Here is an 18,063-nt window from a genome sequence, read left to right as displayed (position 1 = left end):
GCCGATTGAGGCTACCATCCACCACTCAATCTTCGTGCTGTGTTCGGGCCGAGGGCGCAAATGAAGGATACTTGCTCAACATCACTTTCCCCCGCCCAAGCTCCCGTTCCACCGACCATCCGCGCCCGTTCAGCCACGCCCACATGTCCGGATATTTATCGGGGGTCGTGCACACTGTCAGAGTGACTGCGGACTCCGCTTCTAATGCGGCCATCATCCGGGAGAGACAGCCTTCCTTTCTTCTCGCTGGTAGAACTCCTGCCAGCCAAACGTGCAGACTTTCTGTTTCGCTGAACTTCAGAGGCAACGGGTGCGTACGTGGATGAGCGAAGACAAAGGCGATGGGATTCGAAGGGTCGGAGGATGGTGCCATGTAGAGGATCTTCGCATCAGGTAATGGCAGACGCTCCTTCCACACAGCAATCGACGCGTATTTGCTTCCAGGCTCTGGAGCAAATATAATGTTGGACAGATTCAAGACTCTTGGAAGCATTTCTGTCGCATCTTGCGTTGATTTGAGCTCATGCAGTTGTAGGACGCCACGCATATTGAGTAGAATGAAACAAAGTGAGCGGCAAGAACAGTCGTTTACACCAACTGCCTATTCTGAGCTTTCCCACGATGCTATGATTAACAGATTCTCCCGCATTTGCTTCCGCGTCGGGAACTGATCCGACACAGATTGTAGTCTCCGCGCATTTTCGTCTCGGCGCATTTTCTCAGAATTTCTGTTGCGACTCGAATTCATCATTACCAGCTGTTTGGAAACTGTACAGAACTAACACTAGTCCTATAATGCAACTTTCTCATTATTTGGTACCCTGCTCACCACTTAGTGCTGTAACCACTCAGAGATTTTATGATCAGAAGACCTGCCTCTGAGGAACTCCCTCAATTTTTGTGAATTATTCACAAAAAAGACATAGTTGAAGAAACCGAGAGCAGTTTACTGTCACGACAGCAAAGCCATCGTCAGCCACCGCGTGAGAACACTTGGGCAAGCATCGCTCATTCTCCGATGCAACTCCGTCCTTCTCAGCTCAAATACTCTTTTTTTTTCGTAGCCGCTCGTTCTTTACATCGCCCACAGAGAGCGGAGCTCCTATGCAATATGAGTCGGGATCGGTCAGTACGCGTTTACTGGGCCTATCAGGCTTCATGCAGACTCTTGTGCTTCAACTTTTAGCTCAAAGAGCAAGCGAGAACGGGCTCGGTCTGGAAATTGGCGCTCTTTGTCGTGAGTACTCGCACGATGCTCGCTGTTCACAATACATGAAAACAGATTATGTTCTTCATGCTTTCACATTTTATCCATGAGATTTTTGGGTTCTTGGCGAAGGAAGAGCGATGGCAGGAGGACCAATTGCATCACTGTCGCAGTTAGGTGAGCACCTCGTAGGCATATTGCGCGCAAGGAATTACTTGATGCATCCGCGCAGTCTCGTGCCCACTGTCCCGGTCATTGAGTCAAAGACAGCCGTTCTTGTGTCGGAATGATGTCGGACATGGTCGGCAAGCCTGAGCCATGCTCTCGGCTCGCCACAATAATACACCGCTGAGCGTTCAGTCAAACTTTTGTCCGCATCCGTGCGGCAGACTTTTGGGGCTCCTCGCGGAGACCGCCAGGAACTCCACCGGAGCGTGCACGCGGTGTCAGACGCTGGCCAGTGGCCACAGCGGAACAATGTGTGGTCTGGATGATCTGGGCTTCATATCGTACAAGCAGGACTATTGGCTGACGGGTATCGGAGGAACCAAGTTATGATCACAAGGATAACGCCTTACGAGAATCTCGCAGTCTGTCAGTCAGTTTGTGCGGCTTTGTTCGCTTCGATCGGCGCCCTGAACATCGCATATGGTTTCGTGCGTAAGTCCGTGCTGAGGAAGAGGTGAGCACTTCCAGACATTTGGACGACACATTTCAAGCCTGCTCACCCATTTTGATAGTTCGGACCGAGCCACAACCTGAGAGCATAGTCAGCAATCGTGATATGCGAATGAGTGCAGCCAGCTTACTGGTTACAAGTGAAGTAGACGTAACTTTCGCCGGTTTGTAGGGTCACAATGGACAGGGTGTCCGGCCACTACGCGTCAGATTTAGGCACCTGCAAGTGTCTCTCCGAGGCAGTGCACGCACCTGGATGTAGGGAGCGCGCACGAAGGGCTCCATGACTCCCGTCGCTGGGTTATATCGCGTCACCGCATTATGCTCTACGAAGACCCGATCAGTAACTTGCTGCTAATACAGGCCTATAATAGGGCTCCTGTCATACCTGGGGCGCCAGCGTAGATATATCCCGAACTATCTGTCTCCATCCCGTCCGCGTTACTGCCACTCTCACCGAGGTTCTCCACGGCTTGCTTGGCGAGCAGGGCCGCATATGGGTTCTCGGCGGACGGCTGCACCTTCAGGTACGAGGTCGGCACGCGCCAGAGCTGGCGGCTCGCCAGCGGGGCGTAATATAAGTAGGCGCCATCTGACACCGCATGGGCTGCATCAGCCAGACGTGTTTCACGGCGGCGCGGAGCCCTCACCTGGTGAGAGTGCGATCCCGTCGGCGGCGTACTAGAAGGTGTCTGTAACGTGAGTGCTTCTCTGTCGCTACACAGCGCATGGCCTCACCAGTCCGAAGTTGTTGACAGCATAGGGCGCAGTGATCGGGTGGAGGTAGAATGGGACTGTCCCCAATGCATTCATCAGCATCATTCTGCGCAGCTGCTTACGGCGCGCTTAGACGCACCTCCGTCATATACGGGGACAAAACTGTTGTCCGGCGTGGTGGACGGATGGGCGTCAAGATGTCTCCAAGACGCGCCCGTTGCGAGTTCGAGGACGACTATGCCGGGATGGTTCGGCGAGCTGTCGGTGATGTAGGCATAGCCCCCGCCGCGTAGATCGAAGCGCACGTCGTTGACAGACGAGTCAGCGTACACGACGGACGACGGAAAGGTATATGCGGCGAAGTTGGTACCGTTGAGATAGAAGCCAATCAATTTTGGCCCTCCGGGAACGGCAGCCAGCAGGTAGGAGCCGTTCACCTCAGGGCGGCCGGTGTCCAGCGCCCATACACGGTCCAGTCCGTCGACGACCACTGATTGGATGTAGAGGAACTTTTCGGTCACGACGCTGTACCCGGGGTTGCTGGCGTTTTCGAACGCTGGTGGGGTATTCCAATCTTCGCTGTAATTCCAGGCTCCCAGTCAGCGTGAACCCAGCATTCGCAATGTATGCAGCGCTCACTTCGGCCACGGCGCTTCGGTTGTTGTGCTGTTGAACACGGCGAGCGTGAACGTCTCATTGCCGCGCGGCAAGGTGGTGAAGACGGTTCCGTCGCTTGCAACGCCTACACCCTATTTTCCCCCGATAGATCGTGAGTGCAATCAAAATGTTAGCTACGACTCCAGAGCGCAACTCACGACTGGCCAGTAATTGTAGTAGGCATGCACCAACTCGAGCTTGGGTCCGTAAAGCCCCGTGTCGTAGTGAATGTACGCCCCGGCCAACGTCGGATTCTTCGCAACACTAGAGGGCAATGGGGCCACTGCGTTGGCAAATGTTGAGTTCGGATCAGGTGTCCCTGCATGGGGATACTCCGGAAACTGCAATAGGACGTTAATTCACGAGTAGACATCCAAGCACTGTCAAAAACACAGGCTACGTACGTCGAAAACGCTGCCAGTCGCCTGGGCGGCGGTGACAGCCGCCCAGAGCGCGAGGAAAGAGAAAGAGCGTAGCATTTCTCCCGGGACGCCATTCTAGATGTGGCGACCACCGCATTTTATACTTTTCTACAAATAATTTTAGGAGCACGTCGCAGAGCATATGCTTCGCATCGCCGGCTCACTGAGCGACTGCCGCAAAACATCACGAGTTGCGACGGTTGTGTAAGGAATGTCTATTTCCTCTCATAACGTGCATCGCCCTCAAATACTGTACTGCATCCGCGCCTTCGTCGAATGTGCGCAATTGAATTACATACGAAGTTTTATGAACCAAGGAAACTTGCTCTGGCAAATGGGGAGCTGCAGAACGGCTTCGCGTATACACACCGCACCGGTCACGTTCTCATGCTCACGTTCGCGCCAAGGGCTGTGCTCACGGGTTGGCAACTGTATTGAACGAGATCGTCCTCAAGGCCACTTTTTGGATCCCGAGCGGAACGCCGTGCATAGTGCTGGTAAACAAAATGTCTCTTGAGGCATTGTGACCGGGAAAGCAACGGATAGAATGCGGCAGATTGATAACTTGGTGAGAGAGCAATATTTGTCACCAAACACTGAGGATCCAGACATCAGACGACATATCTCGAGCCTGTTCACCCCCGTTTTGACAGTTCGGACCGAGCCACAATCTGAGAGTATGGTCAGCAATTGTGATACGCGAATGAGTGCGGGCCAGCTCATTGGTTACAAGTGAAGTAAATGTAGCTCTCGCCGGTTTGCAGGGTCACAACGGACAGGGTGTCCGGCCACTACGCATCAGATTCAGGCAGCGCACGCACCTGAATGTAGGGAGCGCGCACGAATGGCTCCATGACTCTCGTCGCTGGGTTATACCGCGTCACCACGTTATGCTCTACGAAGATCCGATTAGCAATTTGCTGCTAATGCAGGCATATAACAGGGTTCCTGTCATACCTGGGGCGCCAGCGTAGATATAGCCCGAACTATCCGTCTCCATCCCGTCCGCGTTACTTCCACTCTCACCGAGGTCCTCTACGGCTTGCTTGGCGAGCAGGACCGTATACGGATTCTCGGCGGACGGCTGCACGCTCAGGTACGACTCGGTCGGCACGCAATCACAGCGTAGGGAGCAGTGATCGGATGGAGGTAGAATGGGACTGTCCCGAATGCATCCATCAGCATCATTTTATGCAGCTGCATACGGCATGTTTAGACGCACCCCCATCGTATACGCGGACGAAAGTAAGTACTGTCTGGCAGTGGCGTGGTGGACATCTCCAAGACGCGCCCGTGTGTGTGTATCCGCGTGATCGTGAAAGTATGCATGTGACCCTATGTGACCGGACGCGTTTGTCACATTGCTCTTATTTCTGAACGGTTACCTGCTTTTGGATATGTATTTCCCTTCAAAACACTGCTTCAGAGAAGAAAGCAGCACTGCTGACGGTCCTAACAGTGTCTGCACTGTGGAAGGAGAATGTGTCTTTGAAAAGTCCGAAAAATGATTCAACCGCCCTAGCTACGTACTAACCTATCAACGCCGCTTCACTTTGCCTTTGCAGATTCTCCATTCGCTGGTGCTCCTTCCTTCGCTTTATCCGTCTGTTCTACCGCTGTTTCGTTGTCCTGGTGGGCTGCGGCATTGAAAGGCATATTGTCAATGGTATTGGCTTGCGTCTCAATCTGCGCAGCGGACATGGCAACACCGACAGTATTTGCGAAGCTGAAGAACAATCCGACTGACGGATGAGATTGAACAGCGGCGTAACTGTCCCAAACCTGTCATCACTTCCAAATTAACTAATTCCACTTGCATGGCATTCAGAGAATTATCGATATAACACTCACGCTGTATCGCCTCTGTTCCACGGAGGACTCACGCTGGTTCTTCGAGAAGCCCTTCAGTTGGAAGTAGCGCGAGTGCCACCCAGGTCCTCCGTTGTAACCCTTTTACATTAGGTTGAACAACGCCGTACCCACTGCCGGGATGAAGTTGATGGCAGAGTCAGCAAGCGTTTGAATAGCTCTTCCTTCGAGAATATCTGCAGTGGCTTCACCAATGCGGTTTCCACGCTCGAGGCGGTGCTCTACCCCGGGCCCGCGCCAAGCGCCCGCGTCTTGCCTATCCTGACGAGGTCGCCTTGTCCTCGCGCACGCAAGGTGGTGTCGAAAACTTGTGTGAGCGCTGATTCCGGGAATAAAGGGCACGCAAGCTGCGATCACCTGTGCGGTGCCGGCCGGCCGCGAGCAGTGCAGGCCAGACACTTGGAAGCTCTGAGCTCATCCTGGCGCTCCTCGATGCCAAACGTCTGGACGTACCGATAACGACTCTGACGTGGCCACACGATTTCTTATTCCCTTACTTGCCAGAGCTATTGCCATTCCGGGCGCAACTATGGTCAGCTACTTCCTCGTCGTCCGCGGAGTCGACAGCGTAGTTCACGATCGGTCTGCTATCTCGCAAATGTACTTAAGGCGGCAGTTGGAACAGCGCCTTCGGCTGGTCTTCGATTTGCTCAAGCGAACAAGGGGTTTTCTATCGCATCCTCTTCTTCTCTCGTACCACAGTTCTCGAGGTCGACCAATAGCTGTGTGCGGCGATCTACTCTTCTCCGCTTGCGTTATGCCGTGACTGAATTTCAAGGCAATATCGATCCGTGGGTAGCAATCTGACCATGTATCGTGCCTTACGCACCGCATATAACAAGTTCTTCATCGGGGGAGTCCTTGTAACGACATCGGCTGTCCGTACAAGAAGCCTCTGCGATGGGAATCTCTTGGAGCTGGCATGCCAAGCAACATCATGTCGTCCTCTTCGTATGCGAATCCTGGGGTGAGTAAACCTCTTCCCTTCTCTGCGAATACCTCACAGTAGCTTTTGGCATTCAGGACATACACGACCGTTGTGCAACCTCGCAGCCCGTCTTGCGGAGTCGCGACCAGTATATGTGACGTTGTTCACAATTACGACAATCCATGACCATGTGCGCGATGAGCTTCTCAGATCCTTTGATGCGGACGAGCGGCACCTTCTTGATCGAATCAGGTCTGGATGCTCTCTGAATGGACTGCTGCATATTGTTTGACTGGCGTGGGATTGATAGGGTCATTTCTCTTACACACAACAGCGCGAATATACTAGATAGAAGTATTCTTGAAGACTCCTTCGCAACTGCCTTCGAGAAGCTTGCGCAGCAGGAGGCTGTTCAGTGTATTCATACTGGCGTGAGCTATGGCCCGGTCCTTGCGCCTGATGCTCTCGTATTAGATGTGAGTTGTTCACCGCATTCAAGCGTATCTCAACCTACGACATGACTCCGTTTAGTTCCATGGTCGTACTGCTATGCAATGTGCACGCAGAGTTAGCAAGAAAAATTTCAGAGTCTTCGCTTGGCACGCCGGCTCTGCGTCTCTTGTGTTCCGCTTCTGGGTCCCCAAGCAAGTAGGAAGGATCGACGATCTACGTGCAAGGAGTGAGTTCGAAGCAGAGTGCTCGGGCATCACAGTGGAAGAGGCTGCTGGTGAGGTATGATTGCATAATCATGACTTCCTCAACCGTAGCGCTGACGATTTGTCAGATTTTGCTGGGTCACACCGGCTGCGTCGTGTACATACCAGGACTGCCGCCTATGTACGACCATGAAGTCCAGCCACAAAGTGTAGGTCTTCTCCACAGTGATACAAACAGTACTACGTGAACTAACGGAGCCCTAACAGGCTCTGGGATCCAAAGGTGAATTAGGAGGAGTGATGCTGGGTGCACACGAGTGAGAAATGCACCATACCACCCTGGTTCTCGCTTTCACTGATGATGTGTTCAGCGTATACAATGAGTGCGACGGAATGTTGCTCGCTACCCCGGAGCGTTATGAGCCAGAGACGGTCGCAGCCTTAAGGAGTTGGTTCGCGGAATCCTCTCGCAAGGTCTTTCCATGCGGGCCGCTGGTTCCCTACGGAGAACAGGCAACCTCACAGCAGAAAGAGCAGTCAATCCATATACAGGAATTCATGAATGGGGTATCGAAGAAGCATGGCGAGCGTACGCTTGTTTATGTACGTCTCTCCCGCTATATTTCTCATCCCAATTCTTACCTCATAGTTTAACATTCAGATATCCTTTGGGTCTGTGTATTGGCCGCAGGAGGACGATCAACTGTCTGCATTCTTGGACGTGATGATCGAACTTGGAATACCATTCGTACGAATATTCACGTTTCATATGCATCAACCATCGTCAACGTTCCTCAATGTCCGTCCATGCATAGATCCTGAACCATGCATCAGCCTATTTGTCTATCTCTGACAGCATTGTACAGAAGGTCGAGGGATATGAAGATGCCATATTGACCCGCTGGTCGCCTCAACAGCTTATCTTACGTCACCCAGTGAGTGCTTCGGAATGATGTGGACCTTCTCATGCTAATGGCGGATTTCATTTACAGGCAATGGCCTGGTTCATTACACACGGCGGACAGAGCAGTGTGATTGAATCGATCAGTGAAGGCATACCAATGTATGTTCATCAGCCCGTTCTCTATACGTTCACCGGGCTGATTGTACCTCCTCCGCACCGCTTTCTGAAATTATGTCGCTGTATCTGTCCTATTATTACAGGATATGTTGGCCATTCGCATTCGACCAGCCTCTGAACGCTGCCCACATTACCGTCAATCTCGACATCGGCTACGAGCTTTTCCAAATACGCAACGGACCAGGCCTGAAGCCCGTGCATCGTCTGGGCAAGGCGCCCGAGGGCAGCATCGAGGCTGTTCGTGTCGAAGCGAAGGACGTTCTGAGGAGGGCGTTCGGAGAAGACGGCGCCCGCAAGCGTGCGAATGTGTTGAAGCTGAAGCACAGGATGGTGGGACAGCCGCGGTCGAAGCATCATCCGTCGAGGCGGGCTATCGACGCGTTCCTTGATTCGTTGGACAGCACGTAGACGTATCTTGCTGTTTCTAACTTGTTGATCAGCTACTTTATGGATGATCGTACGAGGCAGTGTCATTTAGTAACGCATGCAGTCAATCTTTTGTATGACATCAGGAAACCTCGCACCGATTCGTGGCTCAAGGCCTCCTTTTTGACTTTTTCTGTATGGTTTTGGCTTGTAGAAGTCAATAAGTACACTGATTGAGGGGAAAAAACTGTCAGCATAAATTCACAGATTTCATGTCTGGCCTCAGCAAGCCAATGGACATACCCACCGGCAATCTTGTGACTGATGAGAACAGAGACTTTCACTTGATGTTGTAGATGTATAAGAACAAATGCGATGCAAACTCATGGATATCAATCATCCCGGACGAACTTGGTACAACCGCACAGTGACAGGAATTTGCCGGTTTCATCATGTGAGCGCGTTCGTCGCGCCACAGACGCGTCGCGTTATGTTGCAATCGATAGTCCATCGTGGCGCGTCCAAGACCGGCTGCACATTCATAGAACGAAGCATGAAGCACAATTTGCAGCACCGCTCATTATACCGTCCAGATGTCCATGTTCTAAACATCTGCCATCTGCACATCCCGATTGTAATGTCTTCGTCGATCTGCTAGCGTTCGTCGTCTAGCCACTTTCGCCACACGGTACTTCGCGGACTCTCAAATCGGAGTGGCTGCGGAACGGCGATCAGCGAACACATGATGTTCAAAATTCAAAAGCCACAACAGTTCAACTAGGAACCACACTTCTGACCACCACATCGCAACCTTTGTGCCATTTGATAAGGCCACTGAGTGCTATACCATGAGCTCTGTTCCAAAGCTCGTCAATGCTACCAATATCACGGGATCGGCGAGGAATAACCCACAACGCCGTACCTTACAGAGGACAAAGTCTATGTACTTCAACAAGGTGAATGATAGTTCATTGAGTACAATTTCCTTAGGATCCTGACTGGTGCGATGTCACCACTTAGCCATCCAAGCCGCAGAATGCGAAGGAGAACAAAACGAGGCGGTCCGCACCATCCTTTTCTCTTCCAGAGAAGCAAGCGACGAGGCTGTCTTCCACTTCTCGCAATCGCAAAGGACGATCGCGTAATGCCCCTGCCGTCCCCCTCCCTCCCGACGTGACCTACTTCTCTCCGTCCCTCCCACGCCCACGTTGCCAGCACTACGCGATGGTGCTTGAGCCAATGAACGATGTAAATCCGAATTGGCTGCCTAGCATGCGCCGCTACATGGAGCAGCAGCAGCTCACTTGGAGGCTCGCGTGCGAAGGCAAAGTACCTCATGACGTCGGATTGTACGCCTTGGAGATGTTAATTAAAGGCGGCATGGCGCGTCGCGGTCCAGGACATTGTCGATGCGAGCAAGAGCAGTCTTTCGCGCGTGTCATTTATGCAATGCAACAGCGGGCAGAAGCGGCCTCGAAGCGTTCTGGTTCCTCGTCGAGGTGTGAGAGTGACGGCGAAGCGTCGGCTGCAGCTCGACCACAACGAGACAACTTGCCTGCTGAGGGATGAACATCTTTGTCTGCTCAAATAGTGAGGACGCCATCTGTCACTGCCTTTTCGTATCAAGCAGCTCATAAGACATACATAGGTAACATTCTGTGCTACTTTTCATTGAGGCTATTCTCACAACCTGAGCAGCTGCAGGGCGATATTCCGTGTCCATTGAGTGCCAAAGCGCAGAGCAACGCCGCTTTCTCCGAGGAGTCGCACTTCGTCGGAGCAGTATGAACGAAGCAACCTATTTAAGTGAGGGGACGGAAGGTCTGCAGGCGAGGGCAAGCAAACGTGCCACTCGTGCTGTTTTGTGTACGATATATCCTGGCGCGCTCATGCATAGCAGTCAACTGCTTGAGGGTGCTGCAAAGTTAAGGCATGACCAGATGTATGATGCCGAGATCTTAATACTAAACTATTTCTGCCATTTCTAACTTTCACATTGCGAGTATCGCCGAACGCACATAATCTGTGGCTCGTAACACTTTCTTTGTCATTATAGCGCTCCCTCTCCGAGGTGAGAAGCTCAGAATGGGAAAATAAGTGCACTCGAATCGATTGCGCGCAATTATGTTTGCGGGGCGACAGCAGGCTGGAACTGCACGCCGTCACCAACATTTGGTTGCGAGTTATTGCTCCATATCTGATTCATAACGGTACAGCAGGACGACGTTCAAAACAAACGATAGGTATGCTCTCCTGCTGGTACAGTGGCCGCTTGTATTCCCCGGTCTGCTAGTACGCACCGGGCTTTCCCTCGGCGAAAGCAACCATTAAGCGGCGAGCTGTTGTCGAGATGCAAGTCCAGAGAGAAGACATGCTAAACAGTTGGTAAGTGTAGCATGTACTGATGGCTTCAGGTGTGTCTCAGACAGCATCTGAAGCCATCGGTACATTCAATCCTGCCAGTGATGCCTACGCTATTCGGTACGTACTCTAGAAAGTTGCACTTCCGCGATTGAGTCTAAAACGACGTTGTTTTGTGACTATCGTAAGGCCAGAAAGTTGCGGTGGAATGAAGTTTGAACCCATTATATGCCATATTCCTGCCAACGGCAGCTGAACAAGCGCCGAGCCTGCCGCTGAGCGCAGAAGGAGTCCGGGCCGGGCGTGACGGTGTGCCGTAAACTCCAACATTCAACTGTTCATTGGATCACAACACTTCGCAGCCGACTGTCGTGTCGTATCCAGACTCTCCGATTCTTGACACAATTAGCAACCCAGACCCTCCCCGCGCGAGTGGCGTTGACGAGCTGTATTAATTTGAACCCTCCTTCTCATCCCGAACATCATCGTTTTGCATTCGCCCCGGAGTATGCTGTACCTTCTGTACTTGTAACTTATTCTCGCGCCCAGGTGAGTGATTGCCTTCTTCATCACCTATGTATCTTGTATTGAGGACCAATGGCAGATACCTCTCACGATCCAGCTTCACGAGTATCATGAATAGTTATCGACGATACTTATCTCAACCCGCGATGGCCCTTGCGCATTTCGAGCTGCGCGATTTCGAACGTGTCGCGCATTTGTGGTATGATGACGGCAATGTCATCTTGGTCGCAAGCGGTAGAGGATTCCGTGTCCATCGCGGCGTACTTATGCAGCGTTCACCTGGATTATGCGAACTCTTCCTTCCGTTATCCCCAAATTACTGCTCCACGGGAGCGTGTCCCATTTCACAGTTGCAGGACGACTAAACTTCATCTGAATTTTGTGCTGAGCGCATTTACGATAGATTGTACGTCTCAATCACCGCTTGCCGCTTGTCACTCATTGGATCGCTGCATGGCTGCATGCGCGTGTGCAGTTCTTCGGTGGCCTGGATGTATACCGTAAGATACCGGAAGTGGCATCCGGAATCATCTCTCTCGCGCACAAACACGACTTCCGAATCCTCCATGATGAGGCCATTCATCGCCTGTCGGAAGCGGGACACATCCGCCACTACTCAAAAGACAATCTGTCATAAGAGCGGTATATCAGCAAGTTATATTGTGACGCTATTTTGTTCTGTGCAGGCCAAAAAAAATCCGTACTCACTTGAGCGATCTCCTCTTGTACAGCATCGTAAAGCCTCATGCTTTCGGCAAATAACTCATCCACGATACTCATGCATTTCTGCATAACCGGGGTTGCGATGAACACGGTAGAGCGATATTGTTCCGGTGTTTCTGTCCCAGACTGGAATATCCTAAGACGTCGCATTCAAGTCGGTGATCTTGGGGCCTATGAGGTCCGTGAAGACCGGTGAGATATGTAGGTGCCTATCAATCGGCCCATCTGTACTTTAAGTGTTGCCCTAACGCACACGGCAACGGCGGTGCAAGTGGCGGCCTCTCGCAACTCAGTCACTCGTTCACTGCATTCAAGGTATCAAGCAATAATGTAATCGCTCATTCAACGACTGACATACAGCAACACCCGCCAGTAATGTACAGAGACGCAACGATCCTGCAGGTGCTACCGTCAGATCACCGCGACACAGAGACAGACCACAGGCAACTGCGACATACCTCATCCCCGTACGCTCCGATCAAGGAGCGATCACTTGCTCTTCGGTGGCTCGGCGCAGCCGCAGGTGGGCCATGAGCATGTGCCGCCGTTGGCCTCGACGTTAGCGCACTTCACGGTGTCCTGTAGTAATTTGACGGGTCAGCATGTGAACTTCAAGATGTCTGTGCAAGAGGGTGGACTGACAGACATGTTTGATATTGAGTTGGAGAGGTGGGTAGTCGAAGACTGGGGTGGATGGTTGCAGCGGAGGCACCCTTTTATTCGGATAGCATGGCGCTAGAGAAGAGCGCGGGATGTGCAAACCGCTGCGATGTGAGAGGACGGTGTATTGTGTCTTGTTCCACTGGCTGATGAACGGCTAACTGAAAGAGGCTCGAGAATCATCTCGTGATAGCACCGAGAGCTCAGCGTTAAGGTACTACCGACGAATCATGATATGCTGATTGTATAAGGCATATATTCCTTGCGGCGATATGACGGCCAATTTCTCGACGACCGGTGCAACTCGGCGACGTTCAAAACAAACGATAGGCCCGGTGTGCTCTCACAATGGTGCAGTTATGTTCTCCGGTCTGCTACGCACCGGGCTGCCTCAGCTCGGCGGAAACAACCATTAAGTAGCCGCAGAAGGACCCTCAGAGCTGTTGTTGGGATGCGAGTCCAGAGAGAATACACGCTCACCAGTCGGTAAGAGCAGCATGTACTGATGGCTGCAGGTGTGTCCCAGACACATCTGAAGCGATCGGTACATTCAGTCCTGATGCATATGCATGCTACTCGTTACATACTCTGAACGAGGTACTGCACATCCATGATTGAGTCGAAAACGACGCTGTTTTGTGACTATCGTAAGGCCAGAATGTACGAAAGTTGCAGTAAAATGAACTCATTATAATGTGCCATACTCATTGGAATGCAACGGCTACAGCTGGCACCAGAACTCGGAAGTGACACAAGTTGAAGGTCAAGAGATCTGAGCTCGTCTTGCGAGCGCTGAGACCTGCCAGAACCGCTCCGGGCCGGGAAGGTACACCCTAAACTCCAACGTTCAACACTTCGCAGCTGACTCTCATGTCCTGTTCAGTCGACTGTACCCTGGCCAGATTCTCGGCGACTCAGCGCAACTCTCCAAAAAATTTTTTGACAGAGCTGGTAATCAGACCCTCCCAAGCTCAAGTGATCGCCAGTCATAGTACCCATGCCAATATGCATCTCGATCCATCATTAGGTTATCCACAGACGCCAGACATATCGTTACAAGGACAAGCAAAGCTGAATACACCCGCAAATCACTCTCGTCGCTGCTTGCCTGTCAAAGGCTAGGGTGTGCATTAGCTATTCATCCAGAGCCTCAGCCCGTCTATACATACCTCAGCAGGGGTACTAGGCTTCCTGACAATCACTTGCTCTTGGGAGGCTCAGCGCAGCCGCATGTCGGCCAGGAGCAAGTGCCGCCGTTGGCCTCGACGTTAGCGCACTTCACGGTGTCCTGAGTAACAGATAAAGTGAGTACGAATTCGTATGCACAGTCTGGCTAGTGAACGACTACTCACAGACATTGTGTGAGTAGAGGCGAGAGGAGGATGTGGTGGTGTAGTGATGTAGTTGATTTGTCTCGAGGACTGGGGAGACATGCCATTGAACGAGGCCCTTATATATTGCTGAAGAGCTCAGCACGCCTCTCCAGAAGGGCTCCGCCGGCGTGGAGCAGCACTCGGGTCCCCATCCCGTCATGGCTAATTGCCGCGACCCTACTGGCCGGTCCGGTTTCTTCACGGAATGCGCGGCGTATCACAGGCCTCCGCTGCGCGAATTGTCTCCCGTTGGTATGTCAAGGCCTGTTTTGAGATCCGCGCCACTATCGGTGGACATCACCACCCTTGTTCACAGCTATCTGCATTCCTCATGTGCAGCGCATGTTGCCGGTACAACTCCCGCCACGTTTTCGCCGATGTCCACTGTCTGCCCTTTTTCAGCTTGTTCCAGACTTGGTCATTGTATTTGCCAGCCAAGTCTCCAAGCGTGAGATACGAAATGGATGAGCATGCGCGCTGAGCTATGGAAGCTAAGCCTACGCCGAGCTTTGTCCATTATGTATCTGGAAACTGCCCGTGCCGTGATTGCATTCTCACTGGAAGAATGTATCACACTGAAAATTCCTTCGCCTCTCGGACTTCTGCAAGCATTTGTCCAGTGCTACGTACGTAATTCCTTGCAGATTTCCAAATATGCTGGATCGGCGGGCTTCGGAAGCCTGCGTACTGGTGTGGTTTCGTGAACTATGCACCTTTAAGGAATGCAGCACACTTCACGCATGTCCCATGCACTCCTACGTAATCCGCAAAGCCAATTTGCACCGCTAGCACAAAGCAAGAGCATTCAGGGTCGCTGCGGCAGACTCCATTGAACGCGTACCGTCACGCGTTCGTCACATACCTGACGCGTCGCAGTCACGCCTCGTGCGGACCAGCACGTCTATGTCGTCCTTCTAGCTTCAGACTTCCTTCTCCAGAGAACGCTTCATTGATCCTGCTGCAAACAACGTAGTCTCTGCGTGATGGCGTTGTTCAATGGCCAAGGTAAACCACTTTGTGCAGAAATCGCTGCCTGTATGCGCTCATGTCGACCCTCAGCATGCTTCAGCCCATCTGTACCGCTTGCGATCCGAGAAGCGTGGGGTGCGTTCATTCTCCGTGACTCGTGATAGCAAAGTTTGAATGAAAATGTGATACTGTGCGACAGTTGCACACGGAGGGTCGATAGTGCAGTCCGCCAAGGACATCGTGAAGGCGCGGTACTTCTTCTGCGGAGGCACGAGGGACCCATGGCTACCAAGGTGACGTACTCGAGCCGCACAACTAGCGAGCTTTTCGCTCACTATATGCGCCGCAGACTCATGGAGAAGTCAATTGCTGTCAGCCTGCGCTTAATGTTGCGTTGCTCCTGCTCTTCGTGACGTGCTGACACCCCCCCCAGGTCTTCCACGCCAACTGGATCGTCAATGCTGTCGCAGAGAACTTTCCTATCACAATAGTGAAATACGTGCTGGATAGCCCGTGCACGGCCTCACCTCTGTCCCATCCGAGCAATGCATCACTTCACTCGGACTGCTGCGAGGTCAACCCACCTCCGCTTCACAGCCAAAATGCCCAGGAACTCATACGCCCCTCGCCCCCAAAGCCGGCTCTCCCGAGCAAGCGGCCGTTCATTCAGGATGACGTGCCGCAGACAGACCAGCGTCCGCGCAAGAAAGCACGCTTCGCAAAACTGGAGGTGGGGTCCAAATCCAAGCGCATACAGAAGGCGAACTCTGCCAGAGAGAATGACGAGGACCACCCGTTCTGCCACGACAGCGATGGAGACGAAGACTGCGTGCCGCATATCGACCTGTGCAAGCTGTCGAAGTTGGCGCGGACGTCTGTTGCGAAGGGAAGCAAGAACGCCGCCTTGAAGATCCGCCAGGTCCGCAATGTGGCCGCAACGAAGGGCAAGCCGTGCGTTCGCCTGCTTCTTTAGTACCATCGAGCGCATCTCACCACGAACCTGCATACTGTAGTCCTATGAGAGAAGACGTATGGAGATCGCTGTTGGGTCCCGACTGCTTCGATTCACAGGTCTCTATATCTGCTGCCTTGGATGCTCTGCGCGACGTGTCCACTGCTAAATCTGCGCCTTTCCGGCCGGGGAGCTCTCACCTAGGGAAAACGTTCCAATGCTGCTACGTCGAGTCTTTGTCATCCGCAGTTTGAATCAAGAAACCCATTCTGACCGTCTTGCACTGTGCTCTTCTATTTGTTCAACTTTCCAAGGAATCCCAGGTGGATGTCTTCCCATACAGGATTGCAAATCCCGTTGTCGAGCACTGATCATCGTGTACTTTCATCATGCACATGTACATACCACAACCGCTGTATAATGTCCAGAAATGTTTTGTCACTACTCACCGTTCTCATAGGTACGTAGAGAAACACGCGGTGCGCGAACAAACATGCTTATGCTAGTCAATGCATTGCAAATAGTGAGCGACGATACAGGCAGCCTGTAGTCTAGATGGCCTTGCTCTTAACGAGTTCTATGGCTCATGATGAGGACGATGTACGTGAATGCAGACACATTGCACTCACGCTCAATTTCCGAGACAGCATTGGAGAGGATTTCCTTCTGCGTCTTCTCCTCACTAAGGTTCTTGTACACGTTCGCAATGATGGTCTTGGCCAGCTCTGTCTGCTCATTCTCCTTCTGCTGCTGCTCAAAACGGACCCAGCTGTCCAACACGGTCTTCACCTCCGATGCGAGCTCAACCTTCTGGCGCTGCACGAAGGCCTCGGCCTCGAGCTGGGCGGTTTCCTGCATAGCGCGAGGACGGCGCGTCAAATGAAAGCTCAATTCTATTCACGTTGAAACGCGCCTTGGAGAGAGCGAAGAGGCCCTCAGTGATGGAGACTACATCCTTCATCTGCTCGACAGAGGTGATGCGGTCCTTGACGACTTGCGTGTGCTCAGCGCGGGACGCCTCCAGGACGCCCCTAATGCGTTTAATGTGGCCCTCAGCCCAGTCACGGTAGGGCTCTCGGAGGATCTGCACGACACTATGAGCCATGAGTCCGCGCATTGCTTCACGCACGCACCTTGGCGAGCAAGGCCACTACAATCAGGAAGCCGCCGGCAATGATGCTCTCCTCGTCCACAACATAGAGCTCCTGCGAAATTGCCGCCGCGAGCAGGCCGGTGCCGAGGACGACGCTGCCGGTTTTGGTGATCAGACCGGGGGAAGAGGGCATCTTGTCGATGAGTTGCGCGGCGCGCTCCGCGGGCGGCGGGGGATTGGACGAGCTCGCCATGCCTCGGCTTTATGCCGTTGCATATAATCGTGAATCGTCAGTGCAAGGTGAGGAGAAGGGGACATACGCGACGAGAGCCCGAGGGATGGCGGCGAACGCCTGGGGTCGCATTCGCGATGCTGCGGTCGACGTTCAACAAAATACGAAAAGATCCTCTTGTATACCCGACGGCATACCTGATGCTCTAAGCGAGCTGGTGGCAATCCTGGACGCCATCCGTCGTGTATGAATCGAGTTGCAAGGCGGGCAAACGCTGCAGGCGACGGAGGAGCTGTTGCGCAAACAACGCACAAACATCATCCGTGGGACTTCCCGTCCTTTCCGACTTTCTACGACCGCAAGTGCTTGCTTGCGTCGTCACTCATTTACAAGTCATTACCGTTAAAATCGGGGCGTAATGCTGCCACCGACAATTGTTTACGGTACACAAACTGAGCTTTGTCAGAATTTTCCTCTTCGATGTGGCTTGAAGAACGAGAAGGACCGAGTTATCCCGAGCGTCTAAGTCTGGCCAGGGCCACGTGGAAGCGGCATGGCAGTGGCGGCAGGCTGAAAAGTGGCCTGCTGCATCGT

At 52.6% G+C, this 18,063-nt stretch overlaps 9 protein-coding genes across 9 annotated transcripts; 5 read left to right on the top strand and 4 right to left on the bottom strand.

Moving 5' to 3' along the window:
* Nucleotides 1–25: 25 nt before the first annotated feature.
* LAESUDRAFT_758605 (uncharacterized protein) lies at nt 26–547 on the bottom strand (the record flags this gene model as incomplete). Its single annotated transcript, XM_040912471.1, has 1 exon — nt 26–547. The coding sequence occupies one exon, from the start codon at nt 545–547 to the stop codon at nt 26–28; it is 522 nt and encodes a 173-aa protein (XP_040764925.1).
* A 353-nt stretch (nt 548–900) lies between these two features.
* LAESUDRAFT_118473 (uncharacterized protein) lies at nt 901–1,578 on the top strand. Its single transcript, XM_040901235.1, has 4 exons — nt 901–1,125; nt 1,187–1,237; nt 1,319–1,384; nt 1,440–1,578. Exons 1-4 carry the CDS (start codon nt 1,019–1,021, stop codon nt 1,495–1,497), a joined length of 282 nt encoding a protein of 93 aa, XP_040764924.1. The 5' UTR covers nt 901–1,018; the 3' UTR covers nt 1,498–1,578.
* A 224-nt stretch (nt 1,579–1,802) lies between these two features.
* On the bottom strand, nt 1,803–5,382 carry LAESUDRAFT_758604 (uncharacterized protein; the record flags this gene model as incomplete). Its single annotated transcript, XM_040912470.1, has 14 exons — nt 1,803–1,878; nt 1,936–1,965; nt 2,017–2,084; nt 2,138–2,211; nt 2,274–2,477; nt 2,536–2,566; nt 2,624–2,679; nt 2,742–3,181; nt 3,242–3,351; nt 3,418–3,600; nt 3,664–3,756; nt 4,503–4,576; nt 4,639–4,841; nt 5,234–5,382. 14 exons carry the CDS (start codon nt 5,380–5,382, stop codon nt 1,803–1,805), a joined length of 1,791 nt encoding a protein of 596 aa, XP_040764923.1.
* A 1,068-nt stretch (nt 5,383–6,450) lies between these two features.
* On the top strand, nt 6,451–8,833 carry LAESUDRAFT_725078 (glycosyltransferase family 1 protein; the record flags this gene model as incomplete). Its single annotated transcript, XM_040908750.1, has 11 exons — nt 6,451–6,517; nt 6,574–6,730; nt 6,789–6,954; nt 7,010–7,210; nt 7,263–7,343; nt 7,402–7,451; nt 7,506–7,737; nt 7,796–7,882; nt 7,950–8,069; nt 8,127–8,197; nt 8,299–8,833. The coding sequence occupies 11 exons, from the start codon at nt 6,451–6,453 to the stop codon at nt 8,621–8,623; spliced, it is 1,557 nt and encodes a 518-aa protein (XP_040764922.1). The 3' UTR covers nt 8,624–8,833.
* A 537-nt stretch (nt 8,834–9,370) lies between these two features.
* LAESUDRAFT_812200 (uncharacterized protein) lies at nt 9,371–10,561 on the top strand. The gene is made up of 3 exons (XM_040914385.1): nt 9,371–9,537; nt 9,602–10,229; nt 10,280–10,561. The coding sequence occupies exons 1-2, from the start codon at nt 9,430–9,432 to the stop codon at nt 10,148–10,150; spliced, it is 657 nt and encodes a 218-aa protein (XP_040764921.1). The 5' UTR covers nt 9,371–9,429; the 3' UTR covers nt 10,151–10,229; nt 10,280–10,561.
* LAESUDRAFT_749522 (uncharacterized protein) lies at nt 10,258–12,104 on the top strand (the record flags this gene model as incomplete). The annotated part of the gene is made up of 5 exons (XM_040911562.1): nt 10,258–10,363; nt 10,638–10,824; nt 10,996–11,062; nt 11,305–11,491; nt 11,871–12,104. Coding segments are annotated over 5 exons (781 nt in total), but the record flags the coding sequence as incomplete, so codon positions are not given.
* Nucleotides 12,105–13,877: 1,773 nt separating this feature from the next.
* Nucleotides 13,878–14,494, bottom strand: LAESUDRAFT_725072 (uncharacterized protein). The gene is made up of 2 exons (XM_040908749.1): nt 14,203–14,494; nt 13,878–14,138 (listed from the first exon to the last, which is right to left on the bottom strand). Exons 1-2 carry the CDS (start codon nt 14,281–14,283, stop codon nt 14,049–14,051), a joined length of 171 nt encoding a protein of 56 aa, XP_040764919.1. The 5' UTR covers nt 14,284–14,494; the 3' UTR covers nt 13,878–14,048.
* On the top strand, nt 14,382–16,398 carry LAESUDRAFT_758601 (uncharacterized protein; the record flags this gene model as incomplete). The annotated part of the gene is made up of 6 exons (XM_040912469.1): nt 14,382–14,475; nt 15,283–15,327; nt 15,392–15,485; nt 15,542–15,563; nt 15,626–16,143; nt 16,206–16,398. The coding sequence occupies 6 exons, from the start codon at nt 14,382–14,384 to the stop codon at nt 16,396–16,398; spliced, it is 966 nt and encodes a 321-aa protein (XP_040764918.1).
* A 313-nt stretch (nt 16,399–16,711) lies between these two features.
* Nucleotides 16,712–17,739, bottom strand: LAESUDRAFT_698967 (uncharacterized protein; the record flags this gene model as incomplete). The annotated part of the gene is made up of 5 exons (XM_040906366.1): nt 17,667–17,739; nt 17,558–17,609; nt 17,278–17,497; nt 17,046–17,228; nt 16,712–16,996 (listed from the first exon to the last, which is right to left on the bottom strand). The coding sequence occupies exons 1-5, from the start codon at nt 17,704–17,706 to the stop codon at nt 16,712–16,714; spliced, it is 780 nt and encodes a 259-aa protein (XP_040764917.1). The 5' UTR covers nt 17,707–17,739.
* Nucleotides 17,740–18,063: the final 324 nt, after the last annotated feature.

The sequence above is a fragment of the Laetiporus sulphureus genome, assembly GCF_001632365.1.
Source record: "Laetiporus sulphureus 93-53 unplaced genomic scaffold LAESUscaffold_16, whole genome shotgun sequence".
Classification (NCBI taxonomy): domain Eukaryota; kingdom Fungi; phylum Basidiomycota; class Agaricomycetes; order Polyporales; family Laetiporaceae; genus Laetiporus; species Laetiporus sulphureus.
Note: the sequence above shows the minus strand (reverse complement) of the source record. Positions and strands in the feature narration are given on the sequence as shown.